At 37.3% G+C, this 23,252-nt stretch overlaps 1 protein-coding gene across 3 annotated transcripts in view; it reads right to left on the reverse strand.

The window, feature by feature from the left end:
• The window catches only part of USP32 (ubiquitin specific peptidase 32), a 220,331-nt gene that overhangs the window by 86,620 nt on the left and 110,459 nt on the right, over positions 1–23,252 (reverse strand). For 2 of the 3 annotated variants that reach the window (XM_064582871.1, XM_064582870.1), the window contains exons 3-5: positions 22,681–22,786; positions 18,635–18,753; positions 13,009–13,168 (exon numbers count right to left, since the gene is read on the reverse strand). In XM_064582871.1, the coding sequence (XP_064438941.1) occupies positions 13,009–13,168; positions 18,635–18,753; positions 22,681–22,786 (385 nt within the window). The remainder of the gene's footprint in view (positions 1–13,008; positions 13,169–18,634; positions 18,754–22,680; positions 22,787–23,252) is intronic. The other variant, XM_064582872.1, reaches the window with a different exon arrangement.

Raw genomic sequence — 23,252 nt, forward strand, 5'->3', positions numbered from 1 at the left:
AAACAAGGAAGACAGCAGCCTTTATTTCTATAATTCTTGGTACTGAGCATATGTTCAGTAAGTACTTCTGATTAACTGCTGTTTACACAATACACTAAATTAGAAACACACACACAAATCACACTAACTGCCTCTTAATTTTTTTTTACTTTTGAAAACTGTTTATTAATCTCCTTAAAAAACACAGTTTCTTTGCTTAAGGAGAAATGTGGAAAGACATGTAGAAGATATTTAAAAGAAAAAAAAATGATTAGACTGTTATGGCCACCAATTAAAACCATGCTTTACAGTTCCCTTCTAAGCTTATGTGATCTGTTCATATTTTGGTTATAGACTGCATGCAATCCATTATCGAGTATTTGCCAAAAGCAAGCTAAAGTAAATTATATATATTAGTATTACCCAAACATTTTACATGAATTGGCAGCTGAATTCCTGGGACGAGGGAAGGAAACTAACTTTATTTTCACTTAAAGAAGTTAGAGGTAATGACTGCAGTAATTATTCTACTTGGAATTCATAGGTCAATACCAAAACTTACACTTTACTAGTTAAATAGGATTGAATTTATCATCACCCACCTACAGGTATAATTTTTTCTGGTTCACAACAGAAGCACACCACACTCCCAACATTCTAAATAATTCCTGGCCTATACTTTGGGCCATCCTAATCAAGTCTCACCTTACCAGAGGCTGCAGCTGCAGAAACAGGTCTTTAATGCCAAAACTGGATTCTCATTTAAAACAAAACAAAACAAAACAAAACCAGGCAAAATATCCCAGTATTTTCAAACAGTAACATAGTTCTTTAACATTGTTGAGGAAGCAACCTGGTCACAAACGCAGTGACCTTCTGAGATCTACTTAAAATGGCTGTAATCCCTACATCACATACAACCAGCTAAGAGGATAATGAAAAAGGGACATGCAGATTTACTAGGGGTTTATGGTCAAAGAATCACTGAAATACTTTTTTTCTCATTGAAAAAAGGTGCTAGCAATACCAACTGAAGTGTGGCAAGGGAATATAATAACATGAATTTTTAGTTGAGATAATAAATGCTAAAATAGAGACAATTTAAGTTAGATATGAAAAGAAAAATGATCAAAATGAATTCTATGGCCCTAAAATTATCCCAAAATACTACATTAATTACCTCAAAATCCAGATTCTACTACTAAAAAGAAATCACTGAGTTAATAGGCTTATTCATTCTTATGATACATTTTAAGGAAATCCCAAAAACTCTTTCTTAGTTCATTTAGAGACCTATTTATAAGAAAGAATAGGCACAGGGGCACCTGGGTGGCTCAATCCATTAAGTGTCTGACTCTTGATCTCAGCTCAGGTCTTGATCTCAGGAATGTGAGTTCAAGCCCCATGCTGGGCTCCACGCTGGGTGTGGAGCCTACTTAAGAAAACAAAAACAAAAGAAAAAACAAACAACCAAACAAAAAACCCAAAAAACAAAAATAAAGAAAAAAAGAACGGGTACACATATTTTCTGCCAAAAATATAGCTAAATTATGTGAAAATATGATCAACACTAAAGAAAATAACTCATTTTTAAAACATAGTTCATAAAATCATAGTTCTACTGCCAATTTCACTGTTGGTAAATATACAATCATTCAAGGACCTTGCTTGGATCAAATGAAATTAATTATTGAAGAGATATAAAAAAATAATCATTTGTAAATATCCCAAGAGGGGGGAAAAAAGGAAATTGGAAAAGTGAATCTGCAAAATTGTCTGAAGTGAGTCTGAAGGAGATGGCTCACCACAACCACAATAACCACATGACCAACTCCTTTATCTATAATTACAAGCTACTCATAAAAGATTGAAGAATAACAAGAGTGTGTGTCAATAAACAGTGTTCATCCCAGTTCTGGCACCGATTAGCCATCTGATCTTGAGAAAGTCTTTAATTTCTTATAGCCTTAGTTTCCTCATCTTTAGAATATGGATAAAATGAACCTCAAAGAGGGCACAAGGATTAAACAAGATAATATACACAGAGTACATATAGTACCTCCTCTAGTAAATGCTCAATCTGCACTAATAATGAACTTTCAGGAAGAAAAATTAAGAACACAGTCCTATTTATATGCAACTATTAAAAAGAATGAAATATCTAGAAATAAATTTAATCAAGCAGAGAGGAGAACTATACTCTGAAAACTGTAGGACCTTCTTTATTATTATGTTTAGATTCCCTTCTCTTTATTTTTTGTGTATATATTATAGGTTTTTGGCTTGTGGTTACCATGAGATTCATATGTAACACCCGAATATATATATAGTAGTCTATTTTAAGTTTGTGGTCATGTAAGTTCAAATGCATTCTAAAAACACTACATTTTTACCATCTGCCCCCACATTTTATGTTTTTGATGTTGTATTTTACTTTTTATTCTGAGTATCCCTTAACTAATTATTGTAGAAATGGTAGACTTTACTACTTTGTCTTTTAACCTTCATACTAGCATTACAAGTGGTTGCACTACCTTTACTATATGTTTGCTTTTACCAGTCAGATTTTTTTTCTTTCATAATTTTCTTACTTCTACTTCATGGCCTTTTCTTTTCCACTTAAAGAAGTCCCTCTAATATTTCTTATAAGGCAGGTTTAATGGTGATAAACTCCTTTAAGTTTTGTTTGGGAAGTCTGGGAAACTCTTTATCTCTCCTTTTATTCTGAGTGATAACCTTGTCAGGTAGAGTATTCTTGGTTGTAGGTTTTTTTTCTTACAGCACTTTGAATATATCATGCTACTCCCTTTTGGCCTGCAAAGTTTCTGCTAAAAAATCAGCTCAGCGGGTTCTCCTGTATTTGCTCTTACTGCTTTCAAGTTTCTTTCTGATCTTTAATTTTTGACATTTTATTTGGGGGGAGGGGCAGAGGGAGAGAAGCAGACCCCCACTGAGCACAGAGCCAACTGCAGGACTCAATCTCATGACTTTGAGATCATGACCTGAGCCAAAACTGAGAGTCAGATGCTTACCTGACTGAGCCACCTATGCACCCCTAATTTTCAACATTTTAATTTTTATGTTTCTTCCTATGGATCTCTTTGGGTTTATCTCATTTGGCACTCTCTGTGATTCCTGGACCTGAATGTCCTGTTTCCTTCCCCAGATTTAGGGAAATTTTCAGCTTTTATTTCTTCAAAAATGTTTTCTGCCCCTTTCTCTCTTCTCCTTTTGGTACCCCCATGATACAAATATTAATATGCCTGATGTTGTCCCAGAAGTCCTTTAAACCATACTCATTTTTAAGAATTCTTTTTCCTTTTTGCTGTTCAGCTTAGGTGATGTCCACCACTCTGTCTTCCAGATTGTTGATCCATTTTTCTGCATCATTAATCTGCTATTGATTCCCTCTAGTGTATTTTTCATTTCATTTACTTTGATTGGTTCTTTTTTATATTTCCTAGCTCTTTGTTGATGTTATCACTGTGTTTATCCATTCTTTTCCTCAGTTCAGTGAGCATCTTTAGAACCACTACTTTTAAGTCTTTATCAAGTAGACTGTTTATCTCTGTTTCAATAGTTCTTTTTCTGAGGTTTCGTCTTATCTTTTCATTTAGAACATATTCCTGTGTCTCCTCATTCTACCTGACTGTGTTTGTTTCTATGTATCAGGTAGATCAACCACATCTCCTAGTCTTGAAGGAGTGGCCTTATGTAGAACACATCCTGTGGGGCCCAGAAGCACAGTCCCCCTGGTCACCAAAACCAGGAGCTCCAAGGGTATTCCCCTGTGGGTTGCGTGTGCCTTCCTATTGTGACTGGGGTGTGATGGCTATAAGCGCACTGATAAATGGGACTGTCCCTAGCACGAATGGCTGAAATGACCAGATGCAGCTGCTATAGGCACACTAGTGGGTTGGGCTGACCCTCTGGGGCGGAAGTCAGTTTGGGGGTTGCTGGTCCAGGCCATATCCACACGCTGCATGCAGAATGGCAGGAGCTACTTTGGGGGCCTCCGGTCTTGGTGGAGGCCACCCAATGGGTGCTGTGGGGAGGGAGCCATTTGAGGAGGGGTACTAGATCCAGCTGAGAAGCTGTTTCGGAGAGTCACCTGCTTGGGGGAGAGACAATTTAGGGGTGCAGGAATGTTGGGGTATGGTGACTGGTACTAGTAAAATAGATGGAGAATGTCAGAAATGGCACCTACCAGCACCAGGCCAGCTAGGTAGGAGAGTAAGAAAAATGGCACCTACCTCCATTTCTGTTCCAGGATAAAGTTCCAACAAATCCCTGCCCCTTCAGCACATGCACTAAAATTGGCAAATAAATCTCCTTCACAGATGACCCAGGGACTTTTCAAACTCCTGCCTCTGTGCTCTTGGAGTGAGTGCATTTGTACACAGACTACTTTAAGAGTAGAGTTTCGGGTTTCTTATAGCTCAGCGGCTCTCCTGGAGTTCAGCTCTGCTGAGTTTCAAAGCTAGGCTTTTTGGGAGCTCATCTTCCCAGTACAGGACCCTAGGGTGGAGATGTCCAATGTGGGGCTTGAAATCCCTTGTTCTCCAGGGAGGACTTCCACATTTGTGATATCCCTTCTGCTTAAGGGTTACCACACTGGGGATGTCGTTCTTGACTACACCACATGTCTGTGCCCCCTCCTACTTATCTCAATGTGGCTTTTTCTTTATATCTTTAATTGTGGATTAGCTGTTCTACTAGTCTTCAGGTCGTTGTGGTTGTAGTTTTGGTGTGTCTGTGAGAGGAGGTAAGCCCAGAATCTTCCTTCTCTACCACCTTGATCTTCTTCAGATCTAATCTTAGGTATTTAAATAGCAAATTATAATAGAAAAATATAACAGCCCTAATAAAAATTTAATTAAGATCTACTCAAACATTCAAAACTTAACTCTGCGCTAAAGTTCCAATTGAATTTCTTAAATTAAAAAAAAAAAGGGTAAGGTAACAATAATTTGGAATTTGCAGTTCTGAAAAACGCACATGCCATGATAAAATCTGAAATCTTGTATAAATCAAATCAGTTAATTATTCTAACCTGTACTGAATACAAATAGCTCCCCAGTTTCCTTTGTGATTTACATAAAAGAGAACATTTGATTAAATATTGGCAGTGTGTTCAACTTACTGTGACTTCAAATTTTACTTTATAATTGTATGTGAAAAAGTAATTAAAGGCATCTACACTCTAATATAAATGTTATTTACAAGTGAAAATTTTTAATTCCTTTTTGTTTCCTAGATACCTTGGCTCATTACACAAACTTAAATGGAGTCACTGATGCTTTAAAATAAGTATTTTCTGTCTACTTATAAATCAGTTAATAACACTATTTTTTTATCACAAGTTTCCACACTCAGGACACATTATTTGAGAAGTTTAATGTACCAAATATTCTCTGAGTGGAAGAGCCTGCAAAGAATTCAACTGTGAACTGTTTATCCAGAAACTGAGAATTTACACATAATATGACAAATCATAGCCATCAGAATGTAAACCTACCTATGTCAGAATTTATAAATGAAATTTAGCAGTAATTCTGACTTTGTGATAATGCTTTCATAGTAGGCCCCATGAAGAAAGTAGCTATGTGCTGAAGCCCATAGCCACTGAGTTGTCTATTCCACTGGTTTATGCTGGTTCTTTGTTTCTATAAATTGTAAAACAAACGAAGAAGACTTCCTTCCCACAGATGTGGACGAGTTAATTTTTATACCGATCTACAACCCTCTATTACAAAATTACTTGCTTCTAAAACAATCACTCCCTGGAGATAATGGGGTGAAGCTCACTGACATTTGCAAGCCAAGTGTTCAATGATACAAGAGGATGCATATTCACTGTAAAGCACCAATTCCAGAACAGGCATGGAGCTGAGTCTTTTAAAACAGGTATTATCTCAAGTATGCTTAAAGGGTAGAACGATATGCCAACCCAAATATGTCACTTTGGCATAAGGATTATATTGAGTTGAAGGTAATTGAGAAGAGGCAGATAAGAGAAAAGCTCTCTGCCAACTACCCCCCCCACCACCATTTACTTAATTTGTAAAAGTGTCTTCCCTGCCCCTCTACCAGGAAGGACAGAAGTAATCACCAGAGACTATTCTAGATCCTTACCAACATGGAGATTGCACCAGATAAATGAATCTACATAACAAACCTTACTAAGCAGCCCTATCTACTATTAGTTTCTCCATACATTTGCCTTCCCATAATTGGCCACCTCTAGAAGATCAAAGTCAAAGTCTTTTTCCTTTGTCTTGTCCCTTTCCTACAAAATTACTGTTTTTTGCTAAGATGCGATATAAACTCAAGTTCTAACCACCTGTTTCAGTTACTCATCAATGAATACTCCCATGCATAAGCAATGTTAATAAACTTATGTTTTTTGCTTGTTATCTGCCTTTTATCAGTCTAATTTAAAGGGCCCTAGCCAATGAACCCAAGATGGATAGAGGAAAAAAGTTTTCCTCCCCTACATGCCTTACAACACACCTGTGAGGTAAATTGTATCATTTTCCCTGTTTTCCAGAGGAGGAAAAAGAAGTTCAGAGAGATTAAATAAATTTCTCAAACTTACATGAGTAATAAGTGGTAGGGCCAGTATCTGACTCAGAGTCTGAAGACTCCTAAACATCCTATCAGTATTTCTCAAAATGTAGTTCATGGTCCACCTACATCAGAATTACGTTAGATGTCTGTTCAAGTACACAGTCCTAAGGCCCACTGAATAACAATCATGATCATAGAATCAGTAACCTGCACTTTTAATACCCTCTCCAAGTAATTCTAATGCTCAATAAAGACTGGTAACTACCAATATACCATCGTGGCCTTATATTTGATTAATTTTTAATTTTGGTGTATTCCTCTTACAAGACACAAGGATTGACGAAATTCAACTAAGATGCCAGCATTTAAAACATTATAAATAACTGAAAAAATCTGAAGCATAGCATTTCTTCAGGCTTTTACCATACACTACTGACATTTCATGGCCACCAGGGAAATCAATGGGCGCACTATAGTGGTAGATAAAATAATTAATTCAGATAGACAATTCCCTCCTATTTATAATAAGCTGATCCTCTATATACCTTAATGCTAATCAATTTTCTGTATTTAACATCATTTATCTAACCAAGAGTTTCAGAAGGAAGATCTTAGAACTTTGCAACCTTCAGCAGTTACTTCAGCAGTGATTTATAAATATCATAATTCATTTTCCCCCTAAAAATATAGTATGTCTTTATATGAATGTTCACATACTATGAGACTGTTGAACCTTTTTTTTTTTTTTTTAAGATTTTATCAATTTATTTGAGAGAGAGTGAGAAAGAACACAGCAGAGGGGGCGGGGGGCGGGGGCAGGGAGAAGCAGGCTCCCTGCTGAACAGGGAGCTCTTGATCCCAGGAAGGACCCCAGGATCACCAGGACCCGGGATCACAATGTGAGCCGCAAAGGCAGCCACTTAACCGACTGAGCCACCCAGGCGCCCCGAGACTGTTGAACCTTAGTCAAACATGATGTTGGCCTTTCTCCTTGGCATAAGTTTAGTGCTATAATCCTAAAAGAGCATGTACCTCTTGCTCACTCCTGGGGAAATCAAATGTTTAAATCAGTACTTAGGAAGTAGACTGTTAGTGGCTGAAAATTTTTCAATACTGTCCAGTCTAATAACGTGCATTTAGTCCATTGTACTAAAAAGAACTCAAAGATGAATTGGGACAACAGCCTTGTCCTCCAGGGACTTGTAACTTCTGGGGAGAAACAAAGCCATTTCCAAATGCCTCTAAGGTAAGGCAAAAAGCATCTTAATTGCTTTAATTGAAGTGTAAAATGAGCAAGAATGCAAATGGAAAGTAATGCAAACTGAAGAAAAATGGAGCAAGCATGACAAAAAAGGGAGCATATGAATTGGGCTTTGAGGACAAAGAAGTATTTCAATTATCAAGGGCTGAAAGATGAAATGCAATCTTAAATGAAGGACTACCAGGAGTGATGTATAGGGTAGCTAAAAAAGTTCATGGGGGTACTGAGCAGTGCTCTGTAGATGAAGCAGAGAACATATGTAAGGAGAAATAAATATGGAAAATTAAGAATAGGAAACTAAGAGACTTCAGAGCCATGCTAAGGACTTTATAAACTTTGTTCTACAGAAAATGAAGACTCTTCAAAGATTTTGGAGCAGGGAAAAGAAGAGTTTAACATTTTTTAATGTAAACTAAACAACAAACACAAAATATTTGTCCTTCATTCTTTCATAGAATTAACATATAGTTAGATAAATAAGGACAAATACTGCAATGACAGCGGCAGTAAAGAAAGATGCAAGAAATATGGCTAAGATTGATAGTATCTAATGTGAAGCCTGACAAGGAAAAGTCAAAATTAATCTCAAATTGGATGACTGGAATTACAAATACTATTAACCATGATAGAATAGACAAGAGGAAGAACATACTGTTTGCTTTTTGAACCTTTAGATGGGTTGAAAGCAAGGAAACATGAATTTGATTTTACGTATGAGATTAAGATGTTAGAATATATATAGTTTTAAAAAAGGAACAATAGGGGCACCTGGGTGGTTCAGTTGGTTAAGTGTCCATCTCAATCTGCGCTCCAGTATGGGTTTGGCTCAGGGAGGGATAGGGAAGGGGAAGGGGAAGGGAAAGGAAAGGAAAGGAAGAAAAAGAAAAAGAAAAAAAAAGAACAATAGGCCCCAAATGGAGTCACTTGTGCTGAGCCCCATGTTAGCAAACGAAGACCTAATATCTAATCTAATTGTAGTTTCAGCCTTTCCCAGAAATGTGACCTTTAACCACTCAATCTGGAATTACCTGATCAGCACTAGTAAAGTAATCTGCTTGACAGACCCCAAAGGAAGATGACCTTGCCTGAAACAATCTAACAATCTACTCTTTGTTAGAAACTCCACCTCCCATACACTACTCCCTCTCCCTTCTGCCTATGAAAGCCTTCCATTTTGTACAATTCCTCAGAGCTCCTTTCTATTTGCTAAATGGGATACTACTGAGTTCATGATTTGAATAAAGCCAATTTGATCTTCAAATTTACTCAACTGAATTTTGCTTTTCACTAATATCCAGGAGGCATTTATTAAAATGAATATACAATTTGAGATACCCCAAGACCAGAAAATTTCATCAAGGTATCACCTACAGAGATATGATGGATAGGCAAGGCAATGGAAATGGCTGTAATGAAACAAAAGCATGCACATCATCTAGGAATAAAACAGGGCCAAAGGTGAACCCATGAGAAATAACTTACATTTAAAAGGTAGACAGAAAAAGGAGAGCAGTAAAGAAAACTCAATAAAAAACTAGGAAATTACAATGTTTCAAAAGCCAAAGAAGAGAATTTCATGAAAACTGAATGGTCAAAGAGTGCTAAAATACTACAGAGACAGGAGTAGATACAATGACCCTAAGAAACCACTCAGTTTAGAAATTAGAAGGTCATTATTACAGGTGAAACAATGGCTCTACATTAATACTTGCTTTAAATAATTCAAGATAAATTTCTTTCTTTCTTTCTTCTTTCTTTCTTTCTTTCTTTCTTTCTTTCTTTCTTTCTTTCTTTTCGTTCTTTCTTTCAGATTGTATTTATTTATTTGACAGAGAGAGAGTGAGAGAGCACAAGCAGGGGAAGCAGCAGAGGCAAGAGGGAGAAGCAGACTCCCTGCTGAGCAGGGAGCCCGATGTGGAGCTTGATCCCAGGACCCTGGGATCATGACCTGAGCCGAAGGCAGACACTTAACCGACTGAGCCACCCAGGTGCCCCTAAGACAAATATTTTTTAACAAGGCAAATTCAAATACTATTAAAAATTCAAAAATCTTCCCAAGTAATAAAAAGCTGAATAGAAAAGATCATTTTCAAATAAAAATGGAATCACATAATGGGATAACATTTTTAACAATTTGAAAATTATCTTGACTGAATGAATTTAAGTAAATCTGTAATCTGTAATAATATATAGTTCTTTCCAAAATAAGCAATAAGCAGCATTTGCATTTGCAAATTATGTCAGACCTAATTTAACTTTAAGAAACTGATAAAAGACTTTCTCCTTGAACACACTTTAGTCCTGCTTCTTTGAGCCCTCTTTTCGACTAGGCTTCCAACTTGGCCCCCATTCAGTCTTTGGTCTGCTCAAATCCAGTGTTAGCAAAGAATCCTGCCAAGTTGTCTGCCTACCCTAGATATCCGATCAAGTTCCTCATACCCCACCTTTGATGAATAAGTCCTTGGCTTGCCTTTAGCAAGAATTCCCCCTGCCTTTGACATCTCCTCTTAGTAATTTTCCCTCCACTGACCACCTTGCCTCAGTCCCCAGCTACAATTCCTCATTTGTCCTTGTTAGAGAGTTTTGACCAATCTCTCTCTCCTATTGCAATACACTACGGCAGAAGTCTTGGATTTGAGTCTTCCTTACCATTTTAACAAGTGTCAGAATAAATTTTTCTTTAACATAAGTCATTAAAGGGAAGTAGTCACACTTAGCCAATATTAACAGAAAAATAATTTACCGTACCATCACAAATAAAAGTAAAAGTTCAGCAAAATATCCATAAGAATGACAATTTAAATATTAATGTAAGTTAGAGCTTACAGTGAATATAAAAAGATTCCCTAATTTTTTATGGAAAACAATTTTTTTTTTTTAAAAGAGGCTTCCAGGGACGCCTGGGTGGCTCAGTCGTTAAGCATCTGCCTTCGGCTCAGGTCATGATCCCAGGGTCCTGGGATCAAGCCCCACATCAGGCTCCCTGCTCTGCAGGAAGCCTGTTTCTCCCTCTCCCACTCCCCCTACTTGTGGCCCTGCTCTCTGTGTCTCTCTCTGTCAAATAAATAAATAAAATCTTTAAAAAATAAATAAATAAAAGAGGCTTCCTATCAAAAATAAAGACAAGGGCACTGAAAAGTAGTAGAATCAAGTTCATTGCCTATTCATGCCAGAATTTATCGGAATTTCTGATAAGAATGGAATGAAAATGGGCAGAAAAGTAGCTGCTGTATAATTAATAGCCAGTCACAGTTCCATAAAGCAACAGTACGTGACACACAAGGTACTCTATTCAGTCAACAAATATTTATTTTTAAGGCTTGGCATAGAGGAAGAAAAAGGAAAGAATATAGACTCTAAGATTTAAGAGAGATGACAGGTACACAGGCTCCACACCGGGCATGGAGTCTGCCTGGCATTCTCTCTCTCCTTCTCCCTCGGTGCCCCCCCCGCCAATTGCATGGTCTCTCTCTCTCTCTCTAAAAAAGAGAGAAATGACATGTACACATAAATAGAATGCTATAAATAATTACAATAAAAGATGGAAAATGGTAAGCTCATCCAAGAAGTGTACATAAAGGTGTTATGACAGTTCAGAGGAATGAGATGATTTCTCACAGGAAGGCAAGAAAAGGTTTCATGGAAACAAAGGGGCATGTGATTTAAGTCTTCAAAGATGACCAAGATTTACAGGGAGAAGGAAAGGGAAAGTCATTCCAGTGTTAAGAAGTAGCATTAGCAAAAGCCCTGTGCAGGTACTTTTCTGTACCCACAGGAAAGAACAGTAGAAATTAACACTTAAGGCCTATACAGTGGTGGGTTCAATGCTATCCCTCAAAAATTCATGATCACCTGGGACCTCAGAATGTGACCTTATTTGGAAATAGGGTCTTTGTAGATGTAATGAATTCAGCATCCTGAATTTAGGCTGGGCCCTGAATCCAATAACTAGCATCCTTATAAGAAAAGGAGAGCACACAGATACAGAGAAGGCCACAGGAAGATGGAGGCAGAGAGTAGAGCTACACTGCCACAAGCAAAGCCTAGGGTCGCCAGAAGCTGGGAGAGGCAAGGAAGGATTCTTTCCTAGGGCCTTCAGACAAAATGTGTTAACACCTTGATTCCAGTTTCCAGAACTGTGCTCATTTGTTACAGCAACTTTAGGAAACCAAACCGCTTGGTTAAGGACAATTAGTAGAGGGCTATTGTGAAATAGTATGAAATTGGTTTCTCTGCCCCCAGTTCCTAATATTTGGTCTTTGGCCAAACTCTTCTAACTTCCTGAGTGATAAGGGTTTCTGACAAAGGAGTCCTAAATCCCTTGTAATTTCCTGGGTGATAGCAGTCTTGTTCTAATGCTTGAGGTGACTCTTGTTGGGCTTCTGGATGGGGGCTGGTCACCAGAAAGACCAAGCCATAATTAGAAACGTGGAACTTTCAGCCCTACTCCCCATTTGCTAGAGATTGGAAATTCAGTTAATAATTGATCATACCTATATATGATGAGGCCACCATAAAAATCCCAAAAGTATGGGCTTTGGAGAGCTTCTGGATGGATGAACATATCCACATGCCAGAGGATTGGCACATTCCAGCTCCTGTGCTTGGGACCCTTCCAGACTTGCCCTATGTATCTCTTCATCTGGCTTTTCATCTGTGTTTTAACATACCCTTTATTATATATTAAATCAGTAAATATAAACTGTTTCCCTGAGTTTTATGAGTTCTTCTCCCAAATTATCAAACCCAAGGAGGGGGATCATCTAATTTAGAGCTGGTTGATCAGAAGCACTGGTGATAACTGGGATTTGTGATTGGCCTCTGATGCGGGCAGCAGGTGGATAGTCTTATGGGACTGAGCCCTAAACCTGTGGGATCTATGTTAATCCCCAGGTAGATAGTGTGTGAGAACTGAACTGAAGTACAGAACACCCATTTGGTATATACAGAGCATTGGGGAATTGCTTTGTGTGGGGAAAAACCCCACACATGTGAAGTACAAAAATATTTGGTGAGTAGAGAAAAAACAAGAGTTTTCCTTTTCAGCTATGTACCAAGTGCTCCAGAGTATTTTATTTTATTACACTTTGGAAGAAAAAAACCACTGACAATAAATTTCTCCTTAATAGCTATATTCTCATATTACCAGGCAACTGTATTAAAAAATGAATAGAAAACAATGAAATGCCATTACTTACAATGTGTGACTCCAGCTAGAGTTTGGTAGAAAGTGGGAGTATCACTGTCATCAGTGAGGGTCACATAAACACCTCCAGATAGTAGCCAACGAGAGAAGGTAAAAGCATCTTTGTTTAGAAGAAGCCAATTTCTAAACTTTTCATAGTTTACCTTTTCACCCTAAAATTAAAAGAAAAAAAACGATAGGTTTAGTCAAATTTTAAGGTATCTTACTTAGAACTTGCACAACCTGAAATTTGTGATTTGTTGACATTTACCTTTGGTTGACATTTAGGATTATCTAAATAACACTACGGGCTGTATACCTGGAAATCAAACTGCTTTCAAAAATAACTGTATTTAAGAACTTCCAGTTCCACAGAATCTATATGCTAGTTGTAAATTATTTCATCAATTCATTAAAAAAGTGCATTGTTACTAATAAGCCACATTTTATTTACTAAGGTACATCCTGAAATCAGTAACTGCATTTTTTTCTATATTTAAGAAGGCCAATTTTTTACTAATCTGTCATAATTAGCATATTTTAATTAAATATGTGTGGCATTAAAATACTCTTCTAAATTTCATGGGCAAATTAAAAACAACTATCCTAGGGCCCTCTTCCAGAAGGCATCACTGAATACATGTATTCATAAGTCAACTAGAATACAAAAAGAAACAAGTACATTTCTATTTCTTTGCTTTCTTGTCAAATATTTTGTTTTCTAAATCTCTGGATAAAAAAAGTATCTGAGCGGAGAAAGAACATCACTTAGCTGTGCAAGTCAATTTCTTTGTCTGGAAGACAAGAGGACCTAGGGTGAATGAGGGCCAGATGTTTCTATGAAAAAAAGACAGAAGCAACCCACTTGGAAATACAATGAAGAAAGACATTCAGGAGCCTATTAGGTCTAATCCTGATAGAAATATTAAGGAATACAAATAACTCATAACCTAAAAGAGATATATGGTAGAAATAATTTCTATATTGTTTGGCAGCATCCTGTTAAGTACAGCAATATACTTAGCCTAGTAGTTTCAGAAGACCTAACAGTATAATCCAAAACATCAAAACAACATCGACAGTCTTGTTTTTCTGAATGGAAGAATGTGGCATTCAGAGTTGCCGCAGGGACATGTGAGGATATTGCCAGCATGTGTAGAGATTAGGGATCATACCCATATTCTTTCTCTGTTTCCCACATTTAGTCTAGAAAGATGATTAGCTGTATATATCTCACAAGCTCACACACATTTTTACACATGTTAACATCTCTAACATTGGGATGAGTTTTAAAATCAATAGCATCCTTCAATTATAACTGGCAGGTTTTTTCTTTCTTTGTAATACATACAGGTACATCTTACAATTGATGGGATCTTAGATACAGCGAAACATGTAGCATCAATGGTTTCAGAGAAGCTAAGATGTTGTTGCTATAAAATGCACCCTGATGTACTAAGAAAGAAAGAAGCTGCCAGTTAAAACAGACACTTCTACCACCTTCCCATATAGTTAATATTATTAAAAAAAAATTCTTTTTAAGATTTTATTTTTAAGTATCTCTATACCCAACATGGGGCTCAAACTCACAATCCTGAGATCAAGAGTCACAAGCTCCCCCCAAATGAGCCAGCCAGGCACCCCTAATCTTCAAAGTAACCCTCTGTAGGAGATACTATTATCATCTCTATTTCACACAAGAGAAAACTGAGGCATTAAAAAGTTAAATAATCTAAGGTTATACAGTGACAGGGATATGAATGAACCCAGGTAGTCCAAATTTTCTAAGCCTAAGCTATACACCACACTTGTTGGTTGACTCAGTGAAATATAAAGTAAGCTCTGAAATCTATCTGTCCATTCAGATCACTGCAATACTGGTAACACCAAAATTCCATCTGTTAAACCTGACTTTTTATGTTTTTGAGTCATGGATGTATTCTAAAAAAGGCAGCAAACAGAAAGTTTCCTTTTATAAATTGTCACAATAGCAGTTTAGAAAAAAAAATTCCAGAAACATAGGGCAATTAAAAATGAACAGGCTCCTGAAACTGTTATATCTTTAAAGAACAATACAAAATATGAATTTCCACCTTAAAAATTGACAACCAAAGAAAATATTCAGTAAGAAAAGAATAATACAACTCCTACGTGGATTCCTTTATAACTTCATCAAGACTAATAAAAGCACAAGACAGAAAAAGCTGAAACCCATTCCATGTCACTAAATCTAGGTGCTAGGTCCACATCTTTTAGCTAAAGTGCTTCTCTTTATAGTCTTGGGTTTTTTTTTGGATTGCCCCAAAACAACATAAAGCACTGCTTTGGGAGGTCTAAATAAGTCTATTGTAATACAAGTAGATTCATACTGAAACATGGTTAACTTGAAAAGCAAGGGTTTGGACATAATCAGACACATTACTCAGAAATTACAGCAGGTAAATACATCAAGTAGTTGAATCAGGTATAAAATTAGCCCATTTACAGTGTTGGTTTTTTTACCAACCACAAGCATCTAGTGATTTAAATAGCTTCTTCATGAGTATTCCAAAACCAGGGCCTCTCATTTCTTTGATCTTTCCTCTTCCAAAGATCTTGTCCTTCATATAACACTTAACCGCAGCCTTACTAACAGTCTTATGATCTTTTCATTATAATAACTGTTCCCTTTCCATTAAATGCAATTTTAACATTCCACTTTCCCCCTTACAATTTCCTCTTATGAGCAAACTTCTTTTAGTATCCTAACTCCAGTGATTTTTTTTTTTAACTCCACAGGACCTACACCAATGACCTTCCTCTACATTGCCAAATCTAATAATCACTTCTCAATGATCAAAGGTCAACCCACTTGACCTTTCAGTTTATTTGATGTAAGTACTCCTTTCTTTTAAAACACTTTTATCACTTGGCTTCCAGGACACCATTCTCTTCTGGTTCTCCTTACAGGTTATTCCTTAGGCTCCTGTTTTGATTCTTCTTCATCTCATTAATCTCTAAACATTGGAATACAGGACTCAGTCTTCCAATCTGTTTTCTATCTAAATTCACTCTAAGATGATCTCATCCTCAACTATAAGCCAACAAATCCTATCCCATGAACTCTAAATTATATATCAAAAAGCATAGTTGACATCTCCACTTTAATGTCTAAAATGATTCTCAAATTTAATTATGTCCTAAATCTTCCTTGATATCAAAACCCCAAACTTGAACCGCTAATAGTCTTAGCCATCGTAATTAAAGGAAACTCCATTCACTTACTAAATCAAGCCAAACACCTTAGTCATCCTCTTCTCTCTCTGCCATACCCCATAATCAATACAAGAAAAATTCCTGTCAATTCTCTCTTCAAAATAAATGCAGAATCTGAAAACTTCTCACCATCTCACTGCTACACCATGATCTACATGACTATCACCTCTCACCTGGATTATTCACAGACAGTTCAGTTGGACTCTGTTTAGCCTACCCTCTACAGAAGAGCCAAACTGATCATGTTCAAAAAAAAAAACTTGGGGCGCCTGGGTGGCTCAGTTGGTTAAGCAACTGCTTTCGGCTCAGGTCATGATCCTGGAGTCCCTGGATCGAGTCCCGCATCGGGCTTCCTGCTTGGCAAGGAGTCTGCTTCTCCCTCTGACCCTCCCCCCTCTCATGTGCTTGCTCTCTCTCATTCTCTCTCTCTCAAATAAATAAAACAAAACAAAACAAAACAAAAAACAAAAAAACCTTATGTTGGGGCGCCTGGGTGGCTCAGTCAGTTAGGTGTCTGACTCTTGGTTTTGGCTCAGGTCATGATCTTGGGGTCATGAGATTGAGCCCGGCGGACTCTGCATTCAGCGGAGCCTGAGATTCTCTTTCTCCCTCTCCCACTGCCCCTCCCCTCCGTGCTCTCGCTCTCAAATAATCTTAAAAACAAACAAAAAACCCCCTCATCTATTCATTCCTCTGCCCAAAACGTTCCAGTGTTTTACCTCACTTGGTAAAAATCAAAGAATTCACACTGTCCTCCAGAGCCATATATAATCTCCCCCACTTTATCCCACCCTCTTCCCCAACCTCTGTAACTTCATTTCCTACCACTCTCTTATTCTATTCCAGGTTACTTGTTGCTTGGACATGTCAAGCAGGGCCTTTGCTGTATTCTCTTCTTGAAAAATGCTTTCCCCTAGGTATCTGCATGGTTATAGCTCTCCTTCCTTTAAATTCTTGGTTCAAATATCACTTTATCTGACAAGCCTTTCCCAACTATCCTACACAAAATTACCTACACTCACCCACATCCTCCCTATCACTAACTATCCCCCTTAATTTACTTAAATTTTCCCCTATAGCACTAATTATCGTCTAATACATGTACCTGCTATTGTGCATAAACTTTAGAGAACTTCAGAGAACTGGGTTTAGAGAAACTAGAAACATTTAATTCCCATCTATAAAATGGGAATGTGTGCATAAAACTCATTAAAATAAGAAAAATATACATTCTCCCCCAATATGTGCAGAGTATTAATGCATTTGACATCTCTGTGAAAAATCCAATTAATCAGGCCTGCAAAGATTAGATGACTTTTTTTGACCAGACAATATTTGTTACTGGAGAGAAAAACCATAGCTTAGTTTGTCTTGAAGTACTGAAATACTATCACAGCAACTTCCAGTCAATATGTCAGAAGCAAAAATGCAGGAAGCCAATCCTTTTGTACCAAACACACAGAAATGCTGAGTAAAATGTAACACCATAACCACTACCAAAAACCATACAGGCAAGCTCAAAGCAAGAAAGGGAAATCCCCAGGTGCTATCAACACAGAAGAAACTCAAAGACAGAATAATGAAAAGCTAGAGGGTCCAAAGAGACGTTAGAACCAAATATATGCATATGGCTGGAGTACAGACCATCAGTCCCTATACAGTTAGGAAGGTGACTAAACTAAACTGAATAAAACTATGAGCAGTAAGGAACTGTCATATCTGTGAAATGCAAGTAGGTCAAACAGCCACCTGTAAGAAATCATGCAGCACTGAGTTCACTGCAGGAAAGGATCAGAAAATTCTAAAAGGGTTTTTACTCTACCATCTCTAGGGACTTTTCCCATATTAGCAGACCTATGAAAAGGAAGAAAAAAAAGTTTTCTCTGTTAAAGATATGCATTTTTTTATTGTTTAAGTTTTCTACAATGAAAATTATTATTTATGAAAACAGAAAAAAATGACAGATTTTTCAGACCTAAATATTTCACTATGCAAATCAGCTAAGTCAAATAAATGATAAAATAAGCCTTGATGGGTCCCAGAGTCACAGAATGACTCAAGGCCATTTATACAATGAAAAGCAATGAAACTACAATGTGAGCTATGCTCAGCTTCCTGCAGGATCACCAGTGTGTGTTGGTGTAAGAATGTGAGAGTGTGTTTCATTATACCATAAGTACAGACACTTGCCTTTTAAGTAGAATTGGGAATTTTCAGATTCACAAATATAGCAGTAATAAGTGTTATGGACCTTTAAGCACAGCACATAAATAGTTGAAACATCAACCATTAAAAACAAAAATGTCAAGAATATGCTGCACATAAACATCTAAGAGTTAATACTTTGTAATAGGTAGGGATGAAATGTAAATCTTTAAATATACCTCTGAGAAACACTTCCTGAGTGTATCTGGGACTTTACCATCCACCACATGGAGCATTCTTTCCATTTCTTCCCGTACAACATAACTCCCAGATTCACTTGCAAAAAGACTAAAAATGTCTAGGAGAAAGAAAGAATAAATTAAACTTACCATAGATTAAATATACCTTGGTAGAAGTAGGGAAGGAAGAGAGAGGTAAATATTACTGAGTGATTACTAGTGCCAAACACTTTATAAATATATAATTTAAGTTATTCAAAAAAAAAGAAAGAAAGAAAGAAAATGAAAACCAGCAATACAAATTAAAACAGCAGTGGGATAGCTTTTCAAACACACCAAATTTGCAAAAATGTTTAGGTGTGACAACACAAAGTGTCAGCAATAAATTGGGAGAAACAGGAACTATTATACACTGTTAATAAGAGTATGAATTATTGGGGTGCCTGGGTGGCTCAGTCGGTTAAATGGCTGCCTTCAGCTCAGGTCATGATCCTGGTGTTCTGGGATCGAGTCCTACATCGGGCTCCTTGCTCAGCAGGGAGCCTGCTTCTCCCTCTGCCTGCAGCTTCCCCTGCTTGTACTTGCGCTCTCTCTCTCTCTCTTCTCTGACAAATAAATAAATAAAATCTTAAAAAAAAAAAAAAAGTATGAATTATTGCAACCACTTTAGAGAGTAACTTGGCCAAATCTAGCAAAGGTGATATATGCTAGAAATTGAGATTCTAAGCAACTCAACTTCCACCCTCGAGAAAATTTCATACATATGCATGAGATACAACAATGTTTACTGGAGTATTATTAGTAATAGCAAAACTTAGGGAAAAAAAAGATAAATGTCTATCAATAAGAAAATAGGTAAACTGAGATATACACACACAATGAAATACTATATAGCAGTTAGAATAAAGGAACTAAGTGTTTCAAGATGGATAAGTACCAAAAATATTCAGGGAAAAAGCAAATTGCAAAATAATCTGTACCATATACCATTTACTTAAAAAGTTTAAAATCTGCAAAACAGGTGAAGATATGTTTAAGGGTATATAAAACATCATAAATGTATAAAGACCTATATGAGGAATGAAAAATCACTATATTCATGAGAGTGGTTACCTCTGTGAAGGGAAGAATGGGGACAGAACCATGAAGAGATACAGAGAGAGAGCGCCACACCTTGGCTGTATTATTTTATTTCCTAAAAAATAAGATCCAGAACAAATACGATATAATGTTAAGAAATAATAAAGCTGGGTGGATGTACATATTATATGTATGTTTGAAATATTGCTGTTATGGATTGAACTGCATCTCCCAAAAAGATATGTTGAAACCCAACCACCAGGTACTTGTGAATGGGACCTTATTTGGAAAGATAGAAGACAGAAAGATAGAAGAGACATTCCATCCCTCTGAAGGCCCAGCAGGTTCCCCTGCCTGCCTTCCTCCATCCCATAACGGATTTCCTCAGAGGGAGTATTTGCTGGAATGCTTTGACCACCTGTTATGGGTTGAACTGTGTTCCCCACCAAAGATGGTAAAGTCCTAACCCCAGTATCCACAAATATGACCCTATTTGGAACAGGGTCTTCGCAAATGTAATCGAGTTAAGATGAGGTCATCAGGGTGGGCTCTAACCCAATATGACTGATTATAAGAAGAGAAGACAAAACACAATCAGAAATTGGAGTAATGGAGCTACAAGCCAAGGAACATCAAGGACGACACCACCAGAAGTTAGGAAGGAGGCATTCTTCTCTATAGGTTTCAGAGGGAGCAGGGCCCTGCCAACATCTTCAATTTGGACTTCTAGTTTCCAGAACTATAAGACAGTAAGTTTCTGTTGTTTTATGCCACTTATGAAAGTCTGCAGTACTTTGTTAGGGCAGCCCTAGAAAACTAATACAACAGTATAATAAAAATAAAGAGGGGCGCCTGGGTGTGTAGCTCAGTCAGTTAAGCATCTGCCTTCAGCTCAGGGCATGATCCTGGGGTCCTGGGATCAAGCCCCGCATTGGGCTCTCTACTCAAAGGGGAGCCTGCTTCTCCTTCTCCCTCTCCCCACTGCTTCTGTGCTCTTTTTCTCTCTCTCAAATAAATAAATAAAATCTTAAAAAAAAAAAAAAACATTTAAATATACGTTTATGTTTGTGACCCTCCCAAAATATTATTTTTAATTACCGGCTGCCTGGAGCCACACTATTTGTTGGTAGAGGGATGCTAATTTGAAAAACCAGGATCACAGTGAAATTCCAATTGGGTTTAAGGATACATTCAATATCTTAACTGTGATAATGTGGGTACACATATGTGTCGAAACATATCAAAATCTACACTTTTTATATGTGCATTTTAAGTCAATTACACCTCAATAAAACTATAAAAAAGGAAAAAGATTAAAAAAAAACAGTCTAAATTCAGGGGTAAGAGAGAAGATTCTGAGAGATTTCGAGGAAGCAGTCAGAAGGCAGGTTAGAAAAGGAAGAAGGAAGAGAGAAAGACCCAACATCCAGTGGCCAAGGACAAAAACCTAGGAATTTTTGGAGCAAAGTGATATATATCCTATGTAACAGAAACACTTGCCTTTACTTCCCCTGGGAAATTTTCCTCTTTTTTTTTTCTTTTTTAAGGATTTTATTTATTTATTTATTTATTTGAAAGACAGAGTGAGCAAAAGAGGAGAGAGCACAAGCCTGGGGAAGGGCAGAGAGAGAAGCTCAGCAGGGAGCCCGATGCAGGACTCGATCCCAGAACCCCGTGATCATGACCTGAGCTGAAAGCAGAAGTTTAACTCACTGAGCCACTCAGGCGCCCCTCCCCTGGGAAATTTTCAATAAAACTTTCATCCCAAAAAGAAACCCACCTTTATTAGCAGTTGTTCTCCATTTTTCCTCTCCTCCACCAGCCTCTGACAATCACTAATCTACTGTGCCTAAGGATTTGCTTAATCCAGACATTTCATATAAATGGAATTACATACTATGTGGCCTACTTTGACTGGCATTTATGACTTCCAACATATTTTCAGGTTCACATATTGCAGCATTTATTTGTACTTTATTCCTTTTTATTGTCAAGCAGTAATTTATTATATGGACATACACATTTTGTTTATGTTGAACGTATAAGTTGATGGACACTAGGGTTGTTTCCATCTTGTGACTATTATGCACAGTGCTTCTATGAATACTCATGCATATTTTTTTAATGAACACGTTTTTAATTTTCTGGGATATATACATAGGAGTGGAATTGCCAGGTCCTATGATAACTCAATATTTAACAATTTGAAGAACTGGGGCGCCTGGGTGGCTCAGTCATTAAGTGTCTGCCTTCGGCTCAGGTCATGATCCCAGGGTCCTGGGATAGAGCCCCGCATCAGGCTCCTTGCTGGGCGGGAGGCCTGCTTCTCCCTCTCACACTCCCCCTGCTTGTGTTCCCTCTCTCGCTGTGTCTCTCTCTGTCAAATAAATAAATAAAATCTTAAAAAAAAAAAAAAAAAAGAACAATTTGAAGAACTACCTAACAGTTTTCCAAAAGTGACAGTACTATTTTACACTCCCAGCAGCAATGTATAAGGTTTGCAACTTTTCCATCCTCACCAATCCTAATCTGTCTTTTTTATTTCAGCCATCCTGGTAGATATGCCGTGGTATCTCACTCTAATTTTAATGTATATTTCCCTAATACCTGATCATGTGGAGCGTTTTTTCAAGTGCTTATTGGCCACTTGTATATTTTCTTTGGAGAAATATTAACTCAAATGCTTTGACTGTCATCAAGAATTTTCAGGTAAGGGGCGCCTGGGTGACTCAGTCATTAAGCGCCTGCCTTCGGCTCAGGTCATGATCTAGGGTCCTGGGATTGAGCCCTGCATAAGGCTCCCTGCTCAGCGGGAGGCCTGCTTCTCCCTCTCCCACTCCCCCTGCTTGTGTTCCCTTTCTTGCTGTCTCTGTCAAATAAATAAAATCTTAAAAAAAAAAAGATTTTTCAGGTAAATTATTCTGCATACAAATGTAGTATCATTTTCAGATAATAAAAGTACTTACATTTTGCTTTCTCTTCATCTCTGCCTCTTGTAAGAAGGACAAGTCCAACTATTAAGTTATTGAAGTGCAGTCCTTTGGATGTTCCACCAAAAGAACAGTAAATCACCTAGGAGAAAATGATAAAGCCAACGTTAGATGTTTTAGTTGTTGAGGAATTTGAGGCTGATATCACCTTTAACAAATCTTGTCTCCATCTCCAAATAAGGCTTTGGTAAACCTTAGTGAAATGATGTTAAGTTTCTCCCTCTTCCTCCTCTTACACATCTTGTTATTGCACTCAGCCAAAAATACACTGTATCTATTCTAAAGTACATATATCACTGGCTCACACACTGAATATTCTTTCTCTTTGCAGTCCTTATCAAGGCCAAAGAAGATAAAGGTCCTCCCCTTCAAAAGCCCCAATAATGTGATAAGAATTTTGTATAATTACAGAATTTCCTTCATCCTCTGTAAAACTTACACACATTTTGATTTGAAAGATGGACATTCTCTTAAGTGAAAGTTCAGAAATGGAATGGCAATCATATTACAATATATAAATGTATCAAATTAACATGTATGTCTCAAAT

Source organism: Mirounga angustirostris, unplaced genomic scaffold (assembly GCF_029215605.1).
Source record: "Mirounga angustirostris isolate CCGP_5_RB_7025 unplaced genomic scaffold, mMirAng1.0.hap1 SCAF_17, whole genome shotgun sequence".
In the NCBI taxonomy this organism is placed as follows: Eukaryota; Metazoa; Chordata; class Mammalia; order Carnivora; family Phocidae; genus Mirounga; species Mirounga angustirostris.